A 13,271-nucleotide genomic window follows, 5' to 3' on the forward strand; every position below is an offset into this window, starting at 1 on the left:
ATATTGTATCCTAATAAAATAACTGGAATTTGAACGTTTTTGGAACAACGTTGTACGAATTATTTTGTCAATGAGCAGTGTGTGTATTGATTTATGTTGACGTCTGTGTTAGTGGAGCTTGTTTGTTAGCACAAGGCTTTGATAGATTTTTTTTAAGGAATCCACTTGAGGGCACTGTTGTGTCACCCTGGTGTTAGAGGGTCTCTGCCTTTTGATCACTGGGATGGTTGATCAGAATGTGATCCTGTTAACCATAACCTCCCCTCTCTCTCTCTCTCTCTCTCTCTCTCTCTCTCTCTCTCTCTCTCTCTCTCTCTCTCTCTCTCTCTCTCTCTCTCTCTCTCTCTCTCTCTCTCTCTCTCTCTCTCTCTCTCTCTCTCTCTCTCTCTCTCTCTCTCTCTCTCTCTGTCTCTGTCTCTGTCTCTGTCTCTGTCTCTGTCTCTGTCTCTCTCTCTGTCTCCCTCTCTCTCTGTGTCTGTCTCTCTCTCTTTCTTTATTTTGTCTCTAGTGGTCCCTGCGCTGGTGGACCGGTTAGGTGACAGCAAGGACCAGGTTAGAGAGCAGAGCCAGGCACTCATCCTACGCTGCATGGAACAGACTGCCTCGCCCATGGTGAGCACACACACACATGAGGAATGTTGTTGGCTAACTATGTTAACCATAGTTAACTATGACTATACATAACTATGTATATAACTATGTTGTGTGGAGGGAGGGGGAAGCCCTGGGAAGATGATGTTAGGAACAATCTCCCTCTGCTGGGGAGAGTTGTGTAACACACACGTACACACTCGCGCACACACACGCACACAGATTGTGACCTTTATAAGATGTAATCTGCTCAGCCCCTGCAGAGTTCTCATCCATAACCCTCTGTCAAAAGCCCTCAATATACTCTCCTCCCTCTCACCCTCTCTCTGTGTCTCTTTCTCACCCTCTCTTTCTCCCACTCCTCCCTCTCACCCTCTCTGTGTCTCTTTCTCACCCTCTCTTTCTCCCACTCCTCCCTCTCACCCTCTCTCTGTTTCTCCTTTTCCTCTCTCCCCCCCTCTCTCTCCCACTCCTCTCTCTCCAGTACGTGTGGGAAAGGTTGCTCGCTGGTTTCAAACACAAGAACTTCCGCAGCAGAGAGGGCGTGTGCATCTGTCTCAGCGCTACCCTCAACACGTGAGTAACTTCCTCTCTGCCTTGTCACAAGGTCGAGAGGAGCGCTGTCCTCAGACTCCTCGCTGTCCTTAGACTCCCTGCTGCGCACAGACTCCCTGCTGCGCTCAGACTCCCCGCTGTCCTCAGACTCCTCGCTGTCCTCAGACTCCTCGCTGTGCTCAGACTCCCTGCTGCGCTCAGACTCCCTGCTGCGCTCAGACTCCCTGCTGCGCTCAGACTCCCCGCTGCGCTCAGACTCCCCGCTGTCCTCAGACTCCTCGCTGTGCTCAGACTCCTCGCTGTGCTCAGACTCCTCGCTGTGCTCAGACTCCTCGCTGTCTTCAGACTCCCTGCTGCGCTCAGACTCCCCGCTGCGCTCAGACTCCTCGCTGTCCTCAGACTCCTCGCTGTGCTCAGACTCCTCGCTGTCCTCAGACTCCTCGCTGTCTTCAGACTCCTCGCTGTCCTCAGACTCCTTGCTGTGCTCAGACTCCTCGCTGACCTCAGACTTGTCTCCTACTGATACCTACTGAAGAGATGGTGGACACACACACACGCATGCTCTAGGGTTAATCTTCTTACCTGTCTGTGTGGGTCAGTGGAGGTCAGTTGCACGCCACACGCTATCAAGTGCTGGCTCGCACAGTATTATTTATAGAAGGGTTTTTCCAACCTTTAATAACCAAGCGGATACATGTTGTTGTCACTGGACCCACATAGCTTGTATTCAACTAAATATATTTCCTCTCTCCCTCTCTATCTCTCTCTCTCTCTCTCTCTCTCTCTCTCTCTCTCTCTGTCTCTCTGTCTGTCTCTCTGTCTGTCTCTCTCTATCTCTTTCTGTCTCTCTCTCTGTCTCTCTCTCTGTCTCTCAGGTATGGTGCTCAGCCACTGAGTCTCAGCAAAATAGTTCCTTATCTCTGCACCCTTACTGGAGACCAGAACCCACAGGTGTGTGTGTGTGTGTGTCTGTGTGTGTGTCTGTGTGTGTGAGAGAGAGAGAGAGAAACTCTCAAACTCTTCGAGTCCCCTGTTGTTTTAGAGCCGAACAGAGAGTGCGACATAGAGACTTTCCCCTCTAGCCTATTATTAGGGATGGGTGACGGGGCTCTATAGAACTTCACCACTGAAACATGAACACCCCCAGTCCAACCCCACTCATCACACACTGGTGATTAGTGTCTTTGTGTGAGTGTGTGTGTGTGCGTGTGTGTGTGTGTGTGTGGATTGAGGCTGGTATCTCCTCCTGCCAAGATGTACCCCAAAGCGGAATGCTGTCCTCTACCCAATTATTATCAACCCACACACTGACCGAACCAATCACCATCCCCAATCTCTCCGGGCGGAGTCCCGCGCACACAAAACATCTATTCCCCAGGATTGTTACAGTACACGTTCTACCCAATCGCATGGCTTTGATCAGGCACATATCCAGACAGATATATTTGGTTTGGCGTGTGTGAGTGTTTACCCTGTGGTGTGATAATCCCACTCAGAGAAGCGAGAGTGCACTCTGTGTGTTTATGAGAAATGTACCCTAATCCCACTTCTTCAAGCACTGCCCTCGCACCCAAGACCTATTTAGACACACGCACAAACACGCGCACACACAACACCGCTACCGGTATATCACCTCCCGACTTCCAGCCCTGCTGTCTAGAGCCCATCTAAGAGACACTAGAGAAAGCATATATATTATGGGATGTTTTTCTGTCGTCTGCAGGTGCGAGAAGCTTCCACAGCAACCCTGGTGGATGTGTATCGGCATGTTGGAGAGAGAGTGAGAGCAGATCTGGGCAAGAGAGGGCTTCCTGCTGCAAGGTGAGTGTGTGTGTGTGTGTGTGTCACCTGTGTGTGTCTGTGTTTGTGACATGTATCTAAGTGTGTGTGTGTGTGTGTGTGTGCGCGCGCCACCTGTGTGTGTGGGTGTGTGCGTGTGAGAGATGGGTGTGAACCAGCAGGTCTTGCTCATCGTAGCTACTAGCATGGTGCACTGCATGAGCCTGAGCAGAAGGCCTGGAACATCCGGAGTGTGTGTGTGTGTGTGTGTGTGTGTGTGTGTGGGGGCGTGTCTCTGAATCAGGGGGTCTGTGGGTCCCGTGGCGTTGGCACTTGCCCTGTCCCAGGCCACGCCATGCTCCACTCTGCCCCTCACACACACTGAGGAGCTTTATCTAGCGGACAATACCAGGGGAGGGGGGGGGGGCAGAATAGAGAGCAAACCAGTTTGTGTGTATGTGTGTGTGTCGTGTTGAAGGCGTCTCTCTGAAGAGGTCTATTGAGTGGTCATAGCCTGCTTGGGTCGCCGTGGTAACCGTAATGAAAAGTCCAGCGTGCAACATGTTGGTGATTCTGAACACACACACACACACACACACACACAAGCAGCAGCTTGTGAGAGCTCCGTATGAGACTGTGTCTGTGAATGCATGGCCTGTCCATCATATGTCATGCAGATTATGGTTGACTCTGGCGCAAACACACACCGTCTGTGAGAGAGAGGGCTCCTGGAGCAGTCTGCGGTGGGAAGTGTGTGTGTGTGGTGCTGGAATGCAGATCTACAGCCAGAGGCATGATGACCAGATCATGTATCAGCTCCAGGATCAGATAACTGAGAGAACGAGGGAGGGAGAGAGAGGGAAGAACGAGAGGGAGAGAGAGGGAGAGAGAGAGAGAGAGAGAGAGAGAGAGAGAGAGAGAGAGAGAGAGAGAGAGAGAGAGAGAGAGAGAGAGAGAGAGAGAGAGAGAGAGAGAGAGAGAGAGAGAGAGAGAGAGAGAGAGAGAGAGAGGGTGGGAGAGAGGGTGGGAGAGAGGGTGGGAGGGAGAGGGAGGGAGGTAGGGAAGAACGAGAGAGAGAAGAACGAGAGGGAGGGAGGGAGGCAGGGAGGGGGAGAGAGAGAGGTGAAGAGGAACAACAGAGATATTTGAGTCTCCCCAGCTGTGCTGCCTATATTCATCTTAGAAAAGTACAATCTGCTCATTATATAAACTGTGTGTGGGTGTGTCAAGGCGTGGGGGAAGACAATAAGACTGAGAGAAAGGAGCTAAGGAAGGGTGGAGCGATAGAGACGAGGGTGGAGAAAAGGGACTGAGAATCATAAGTCTAGTAGGAACCCCCGGATCAGGAGACTGACTGAAGGAGGGGGGAGAAAGAAGAGGGAGGGAGTAGAGAGTAAGAGAGAGCGAGGGGGGAGGAATAGAAAGGGAGGGAGAGGGGAGAGAGGGATAGTGGACACAAGGAAGAGAAGGGCCAGTCTTGCTCTCTTCTCTGGTAGTGCTGTGGCCAAGGCTGTCCCAAACTGTCTATTCTTGTGTTTTTGACATTCTGACATGAGTCTAGGTTATTTACAACACTATTTAAGTAATCCATACAGTCGTGGGCCTCAAATCAATGTCTGAATTTAAATATGAATATACACAGTAGACTACACAATTGTATTTCTTGTTTCGTGGTGGGGCTAACGCAATTCTTGGTGTGGCTGTAGTAAAAAAAGTTTAAGTAAAAAAAAAAAAAAAAAAAAAACGTTTCTAACGGTTTAAAAAATATTTTCTACAAAAAGTTTCGAAAGGTCACTAAAGCTAACACAGTTATTGGTGTGTCTGTATCCCAACCGAGCCACCCTGCCGCCGCGTATGTGTGAGTAGTTGTATGTCTTGCGAATCGTTGTCTACGTTATTGAAAGTGATTGAAAGTGGTTGAACGGCCGATAACGGTAATGTAACTGGCAATAAATAAATAACATCATATTCTAAGATATTACTATTGGATTTTAAGGCCGGAATGTTTTGACGTATGTTTTTTATTTGTATTAGCTCTACATCCACATTTTCGTCAAATTCGTGACGAGTGTCACTTTCAAGAGCTAGCCGATCGATAAAGGTCCTCATTTGGTTAGCTAGCTAGCTCGGTATTTGTCATTACCTTGATGTAAGAATTGACGTGAGGGTCTACAGGTCTTGTCATGTCGGCAGTGGCTGTGGTCATGGGCTTATTCAGGGTTTAAAAAAATATCGAGGTCCAAGGTTTGCTATCGGGCTGAAATCAATGTTGGAATCAAGTTTACTCATGATTGACGGCCACTGTTTGACGAAGCGCGACCGCTCAACGTGTAGCAGCTCATGGCACATAGCAGCTCTTGTAACAATTATTGTTCATAGTTTGTGGAATTATAAGATATAGCAAAATGTGATATGTTCCACCCGCCTTGTGTTTAAACGTTTCGAACCTCCGGTGTATGCATTTTATATTGTTATGGTCTATCGTCCCGCAGTCTGTGTTGAACTGACCCAGAAAATCTTTTTCATCATACCCGGGACGACGGGACGGGGACGTTATTAATTTCGAGTCCCGACTGTGGCCCCTCCCCCTCTGAGCGTGTGTGTGTGTCAGTAAGGGAGGTTATGTAAAGGGTATCAGAATCTCTGTCCTGTCTCCCACACATCGCCCTGCTCTTTGCTGGCGTTCCAGACGTCAAACAAAAACACAGACAAAAACACAAGCACACACACACATCACTTTTCTCAGATTTAACCCCCACACCCTCTCTTTGAGGTGTGTGTGTGTGTGTGAGAAAGAGAGAGAGAGAGAGAGATGGTGGGTGGTTCCTGGTCGTGTGCCTACTTCACGTCGTTTAATGCAATGGTCCCCTGTTGTTTCTTTCTCTCTGTTTTCTCTCTCTGTAACCCCTCCTCTCTCCCTCCCTCCTCCTCTCTCACTCTCCCTCCCTCCTCCCATCTCCTCTCTCCCCTCCCTCCATCTCGGAGCCACTGCACCATGTTGGACACAAAGAGCAGAGGGGAGTAGAGGACTCGCAGTGTGTCACTCTCGTTTTAGCGACAGCTACGCTACGCAGCAACCTGCCGTTTTCGCTCCTCCAGTCTGTATGGAGATCTTAGCACTACATGCTAACTGGGGCATCATCGTATAGTGCGCTGTCAGGGGGAGCAGGAAAGTCTAACAACAGCGCTAATGTAGACTAGCGAAAAGACGTGGGAGAGGAGTGTGGACATGCTACGCAGCTAAGGACACGCTACGCTAATCGTCAGTAATCAAAACAGCTTAGCTGCCTGGGGGGGGGGGGTTTGGACTGTCTGGCAGGCTTACAGAAGACGGTGTGTATAGTTACTCTCTCTCACACACACACACACACACGCACGCAGGTTGTGTGACATTGAGGATGTTTTGTCGCTTCTGTGCCGTACCGAATGAATTGTGTGTGTGTGCATGTGTGTGTGTGTTGTCGCAGGCTGTGTAGTGCGTTTGTGCCTTCATTTCACCAAACCATCTTATTCTGTCACGAGACGAACGTCTTCCAGCCCTGCTGTAATGCTGCCTGGCGTCTGGGGTTGTTAATATTAGGATAAACCAACATGTGTATGAATACATGTGAGCATGACGGCTGTTTTCACTGTAATTAGCACCTCTTTAGGCTAGGACGAGTGTGTCTTGGGGGGGGGGGGGGGGGGGGGGCTGATGTTGGTATTCAGGCTGTGCTCCTGTCTGAATGAAGGCTGAAGGCTGGTGTGACTCACGTGACTGGAGACACACCCACCCCAGTCTCAGCCAGACAGCCTACATGTGCCAATGCTGCCTAGTTTCTGCCTCTTCAGCCTACACATGCTCTGTGTGTGTGTAGGTGGATGTGTACATTCATGTATGTTAGTGTGTGTGTATGTACGTTCATGCATGTTAGTGTGTGTGTGTGTGTGTGTGTGTGTATGTTCATGCATGTTAGTGTGTGTGTGTGTGTGTATGTTCATGCATGTTAGTGTGTGTGTGTGTTGTGATGTATCCCCTTTGGCGGTGATGTGTTTTTGTGTAACGTTGAGACTCGTGTGCACAGGTCTAACCCCTCCTGTATGTGTGTTCTTTTGTTGCAGGTTGCAGACGATATTTGGCCGGTTTGATGAAGCGTTGAATTCTGGGAACATGGCTCTCAGCCCTAGTCATGGTCAGTCCTGTTTGAGTTCTCTACTACCCTGCTTTGACCCTAACCCCCCCCCACACTTCCACTCCCCCCCGCCACCCTCACCTGTCTTCGTCTCTCATCTCCGAGCTAGGAGAGACACAGTTGGTGTCAAGAAAGAACACCTGATGTCATTCATTTACATCTTCAATGTGTATCCAGGCTAGCTTGTTGTTATGCATACAAGCTGTGTGTGTGTGTGTGTGTGTGTGTGTGTGTGTGTGTGTTTGTGTGTGCACATCTGGTGTGTGTCTTTAGCTGGGGCTGGTAGGCCGGTCAGAAGGGTCAGTAGGATTACTGGTGTTCTAGTTGAGGGGAGCTGGGGTTTCCAGGCTGGGGCTCTGCTCCAGGGCAGTCTGTCTGGGCGGTCCAGACTGGGGCTCTGCTCCAGGGCAGTCTGTCTGGGCTGTCCAGACTGGGGCTCTGCTCCAGGGCAGTCTGTCTGGGCTGTCCAGACTGGGGCTCTGCTCCAGGGCAGTCTGTCTGGGGTGTCCAGGCTGGGGCTCTGCTCCAGGGCAGTCTGTCTGGGCTGTCCAGGCTGGGGCTCTGCTCCAGGGCAGTCTGTCTGGGCTGTCCAGACTGGGGCTCTGCTCCAGGGCAGTCTGTCTGGGCTGTCCAGGCTGGGGCTCTGCTCCAGGGCAGTCTGTCTGGGCTGTCCAGGCTGGGGCTCTGCTCCAGGGCAGTCTGTCTGGGCTGTCCAGACTGGGGCTCTGCTCCAGGGCAGTCTGTCTGGGCTGTCCAGGCTGGGGCTCTGCTCCAGGGCAGTCTGTCTGGGCTGTCCAGACTGGGGCTCTGCTCCAGGGCAGTCTGTCTGGGCTGTCCAGACTGGGGCTCTGCTCCAGGGCAGTCTGTCTGGGGTGTCCAGGCTGGGGCTCTGCTCCAGGGCAGTCTGTCTGGGCTGTCCAGGCTGGGGCTCTGCTCCAGGGCAGTCTGTCTGGGCTGTCCAGACTGGGGCTCTGCTCCAGGGCAGTCTGTCTGGGCTGTCCAGACTGGGGCTCTGCTCCAGGGCAGTCTGTCTGGGGTGTCCAGGCTGGGGCTCTGCTCCAGGGCAGTCTGTCTGGAGGGACTCTGCATCCTGACAGTGTGGTGGAGGCCACGGGCTCCATACAGATGACCTCAGTTTCAGCCAGTCACAACAGGAGGAGTGTTAGTGGAGGCTGTATGAGGGCTTCTGATGGCCTCTCTCTCCCTGTGTGAGTGCTGATACAAGTTTTGCAGCAGCCCTGTTTACTTGCTTGTTTAGCATGAGAGGGAGAGTGCTTAGGGTGGCGGGAGGGGGGGGGTCGTTGCTACGATACCGTCTCCGGTGGCACCGGGAGGGTCGGATGGGGGGGTTGGAATGGGTCTTAACTTTCTCGTGCCTGGGGTTTAGATCCAGATCCGAGCCCTTAACAGGCCTGGGAGGGTGTTGTGCCCTCCCTGGAGCTAGGACACACAGATAGGAGCTAGGAGAGACAGTTCGGAGCTAGGAGAGACCGTTAGGAGCGAGAGAACAAAGCTAGGGGCCAGGGCTGCTTGTATGAGGCCTCTGTCCTATGTGGTGTCCTGTGCTGCCAGTAAAACACGCAGGACATGGTCAGACTGGGAAAGGGGGGTGTGTCTCTCTGTCTGGGCCAAACTGCATGCTGGTTTTTTGTCTCATCCACTCAGTGTCACACACACACTGTCCTCATTCCTCTTAGTTTGGAGGGGTCTCATTCTGAAGGTCCAACACAGCTGCTGGTGAGAGACTAAGGCAGGGAGAGAAAGGAAGGGGGGGGGGTATAGAGAGAGAGAAAGAGAGAGAGAGAGAGAGAGAGGAGGGAGGCAGGGCTAGAGGAAGAGAGAAAGGGGGGGGAGGGAGGCAGGGCTAGAGAGAGAGAGAGAGAGAGCTGGGGGGAGGGAGGGAGGCAGGGCTAGAGAGAGAGAGAGAGCTGGGGGGAGGAAGTGTGGGATAGAGGGAGAGTGAGAGAGGGAGGGAGGGAGAGAGAGAGAGTTGAATGAGATCTGCAGTTGCAGGGCTACAGAGCTGTGCCTGTCACTGGCCCTCACTGATCCAGCGTGACAGGGAGAGAAGGAGGAGGAAGAAAGAAGGATCTGAGAGGAGAACCAGCAAACCACACAGATTTGAAAAGGCAGTAGAAGATCTACGAAAGCAGGAGAAGCGCATTATGCATTGTTACGATGGTGGTCGGGGATGAGGGAGACGGTGAGTGTGTGTGTGTGCGTGCACAAATGTATTTTGTGGCGTGTGTGTGTGTGTGTGTGTATGTGTGTGTGTGTGTGTAAGCTCATCAGAATGTGTGTGTGTATGTGTGTAAGCTCGTCTAAATGTGGATGGGACACACAAACATGCAAGCATATGGTTTTGGAGAGAAATCAGCTTATGTTGAGAGTGCTAAGTGCTCCATATCCTGTGCTCTGTGTTGGCAACACTAGAACCTCTCTACCTCTGTCTACCTTTCTCAACCTCTCTCGACCCTTCAAGCTTACCTCTGTTTACCCTTGTATCGTTCCTCTATCATCTCGCTCTAATCTCTTCCTTTCTTCCTCCTTATCATCTCCCTCTCTCTCTTAGTAGGTCAGGTGTGTGTTGTCATGGCGGCAGGTAGGACATCATGTGTCCTCTTAGGAGCTTAATTAAGACTGTTGCAAGGGAAGAGGGAGGATTTCCCCTGTGTGGGGCGGCAGGTTCTGGTGCATGAAAGTGAAGCATGTCAACGCCACCGGGCTCATTCTTATGCTATCCGGTCTCACACACACACACTCTCAAAGTAACCATGGCAGCCCTGAGAGAGTTAGTGCACTGCAAACTGGCCCTGAGCAGGCAGCCTATATTGACTGGTTAGCTTTTTGCGTTGTTGACAGTGACACACACACACACACACACACACACACACACACAGTCAGCCCCTCACAGACACACACACACACAGAGACAGACACACACACACACACACACACAGAGACAGACCCTCCCATCTCCACACACACACACAGACACACACACACAGCCCCTCACAGACAACTCGTTCTGCCTCAGTGCGTCTCCGTCTCTGCAGAAAGAACCGTGACCCCGTTTCCCAGGCGAGCGCGGTTGCCACGGTTAAGCTTTCATTTTTAGTATTATGGTTTATCCCTTTTTCCCAAGCCTGGATATGGGGAGGCTCATATTAGCTGTGTGTGTGGAGATGGGAGGGGGCACAGTGTGTCTTTGGAAGCGTATGTTTGGCTGTGTGAAGATCGTCTCTGTGAGCTAGGGGAGGATGTGGACCATGTCAGAGAGGCCTGGCTCCTCTTCTGCTCTGATGTGAGCCCAGCCTGGACATCTCCACCCAGCCTGGACATCTCCACCCAGCCTGGACATCTCCACCCACCCTGGACATCTCCACCCAGCCTGGACATCTCCACCCAGCCTGAGCATCTCCACCCAGCCTGGACATCTCCACCCAGCCTGGACATCTCCACCCAGCCTGGACATCTCCACCCAGCCTGGACATCTCCACCCAGCCTGGACATCTCCACCCAGCCTGGACATCTCCACCCAGCCTGGACATCTCCACCCAGCCTGGACATCTCCACCCAGCCTGGACATCTCCACCCAGCCTGGACATCTCCACCCAGCCTGAGCATCTCCACCCAGCCTGGACATCTCCACCCAGCCTGGACATCTCCACCCAGCCTGGACATCTCCACCCAGCCTGAGCATCTCCACCCAGCCTGGACCTCTCCACCCAGCCTGGACATCTCCACCCAGCCTGGACATCTCCACCCAGCCTGGACATCTCCACCCAGCCTGGACATCTCCACCCAGCCTGGACATCTCCACCCAGCCTGGACATATCCCAGGCTGGCCTGCACCTGCACTGCTACAGCTGTAACACAGACAGGAGAAGTAGGGCCTATTCTTTGTTTGTTTAGATTGAAGGGGCAGTGCTCTGCTGGGTCTGTGTAATATACCAGGAGTGCAGAAGAAGCCTCAGCAGTTGTCTGCTGTGTGTGTTAGCTTGATGTGTGTATCAGTGTGTATTGATTAGTGGTGTTTATTGGCCTGTGGGGATGAACCGTGTTGTGTGTAGCGCTGTGAGAAAAACTGGTTTGCATGTTCTGGTTCTATTTCTGTGTGTGTCACGCTGGAAATATGTAACGTATGCTTGTGCTCCTAGACGTTAGTGCAGATTACCAGATGTGTGTTGGTGGTACACACACACACACACACACACACACACACACAGAAGGGCCTGTTGTCCCTGTGTGAAACAATTTGACGTGTTTACCTAATGTTCAGATTCCAGCCGTAGCCCTCATCGCACATTGGCTCATTTTGGCTGTTTCTGGCCTCTGATAGGATGTCAAGTTTCATAACACACCAGTCTGACTGGAACACACAGTACTGTGTCCCTTCCAACACACTCTCACCAGACCGCAACTTCATCCATGCTGTCTCCTACGTTTTCCCTTTACACACACACACACACACACGCACACACACACACACACACACAGGTCTGTCTCTGTGTGACTTGGTTTGTGAGTCTCAGATGCAGACTGAGTCACACGGGAGTCTGTGTTTATGTTTGGACATGACTGAGCTCAGTGCTGCCCCCCAGTGGCTGCACCGGGACTGACACCATGTGCTGCCCCCCAGTGGCTGCACTGGGACTGACACCGTGGGCGTGTAAGGCACCTTAGAGACCTGCTTTCACCTCTGGGCCTGCTTGTACTGTTCTCACCCACACTGTATGTTTGGATGGATTATATTTACCCTCTGGCCTGGGAATAACTCTTGGATTATTCTCACATGGATTAGGGATTGGGCAGTTTGGTACGTGTTTCTGTGTATGTGCGCACTGTGCATGTGTTTATTCATATTTCCTTTGAGAGATTTGGAGGGTCACGTTGAAGTCAGCAGGTCTTCTATAGCAGAACTACAAGCCTCGGCTGATTGGTTGAAACATCGGACGACACCTGCTTTTATTAAAATCAGATCTTTTTTTGAATAAGCCTGTGAATAAGCCTCCTTTTACAGCTTTTTGAATAAGCCTACACGGCAATGAGAGAATATTGCTGGTTTATCATTTGGTCTAAGTATGATTAGGAATCAGAATATTGCTGTATTTATATTCTAGAATGTGACCCAGCAGAGGGATTCTAAATGCGAGTGTTCTGAGGGCTGTTCTGTACGTTTCTCTGTCGGTTAAGGCGGTAAGAGTTACACAGCATTACAGATCCTGTACTGACCACAGCTGATACACCACACCTGTAACTAATAGCAACCTAACAACCTCCCATCTTGATATCACTAAGATATTTCCTGCTTTTCCTTCTTGCCGGGTCATTCGAGGTGTGGATTCTCAGAATAGACGTTTGTAACAGGGTCGTCTCCCTCCATCTTTCTCTCCCTTCTCTTTCTCTCCCTTCTCTTTCTCTCTCTTCTCTTTCTCTATCTGTTCCTTTTTTGACTCCCTGACTGAAAGGGAGGGAATCTCTGGCTGGGGTTTCCATGGCAACAGTGTGCGAATTCTTGTCTGTGAGGCTGAACACTGTGACTGTTCACACTGCATGTGTGTGCAAATACATGTTTGTTTTTTAAATAATCTTTTTCCGCTCTCGTCGCCACAATGAGATATATTTTGTCATGTAGTGCTGGTGGGTATGATTGCATCCAGCAGTAAGCCTTAATTCCCCCCACCATGATGGCTAGGAACTCCCATGTCCAAATTAACAAGCTATTTGTTACATCTAATGTTGGTTTGTGTGTGTGTGTGTGTGTGTGTGTGTGTGTGCGTGTGCATAGTTGTGATTTTTTGTTGTTGCTCTAGACCCCCTCCCCTGAGGATATGGTCTCTACAGGTCACCATGGTAACAGCCTGTGCAGTTTTCTCCCTGTGAACGACCCCCCTCCGTCTCACTTATCTTTCCTGTATCTCTCTGTGTTCCGCTCTCTCTCCCTCGTGTCTTTTCTGTGCCCTTCACACAGACACGCCCTCCCCGGGGGTGGGCTGGGCTGGGCTGGGCTGGCTGGGTTGGGCTGGGCTGGAGATGCTAACAATGCTAATCAAAGCAAAGACAGCCCATAGACTGTCCCTTTGGTTTGTGATAACTCCGTGAACACGGCCGGCTGTATAATGAGCTGCATCATCAGACTGCTCTAATGGGACCGGTCTGTCTGTGTCCGGA

At 51.3% G+C, this 13,271-nt stretch overlaps 1 protein-coding gene across 18 annotated transcripts in view; it reads left to right on the forward strand.

Annotated features, from left to right (window-relative positions):
• Positions 1–13,271, forward strand: part of clasp2 (cytoplasmic linker associated protein 2) — a 45,681-nt gene that overhangs the window by 5,422 nt on the left and 26,988 nt on the right. For 15 of the 18 annotated variants that reach the window (XM_084696642.1, XM_084696647.1, XM_084696644.1 and 12 more), the window contains exons 3-7: positions 509–612; positions 1,076–1,167; positions 2,022–2,097; positions 2,870–2,967; positions 7,027–7,097. In XM_084696642.1, coding sequence (XP_084552768.1) covers positions 509–612; positions 1,076–1,167; positions 2,022–2,097; positions 2,870–2,967; positions 7,027–7,097 — 441 coding nt within the window. Of the gene's footprint in view, positions 1–508; positions 613–1,075; positions 1,168–2,021; positions 2,098–2,869; positions 2,968–4,785; positions 4,860–5,912; positions 6,259–7,026; positions 7,098–9,078; positions 9,301–13,271 lie in introns of those variants that run through there. The other 3 variants (XM_084696659.1, XM_084696660.1, XM_084696658.1) reach the window with 3 other exon arrangements.

This window comes from Hypomesus nipponensis, chromosome 4 (assembly GCF_054491055.1).
Source record: "Hypomesus nipponensis isolate SF chromosome 4, ASM5449105v1, whole genome shotgun sequence".
NCBI lineage: Eukaryota > Metazoa > Chordata > Actinopteri > Osmeriformes > Osmeridae > Hypomesus > Hypomesus nipponensis.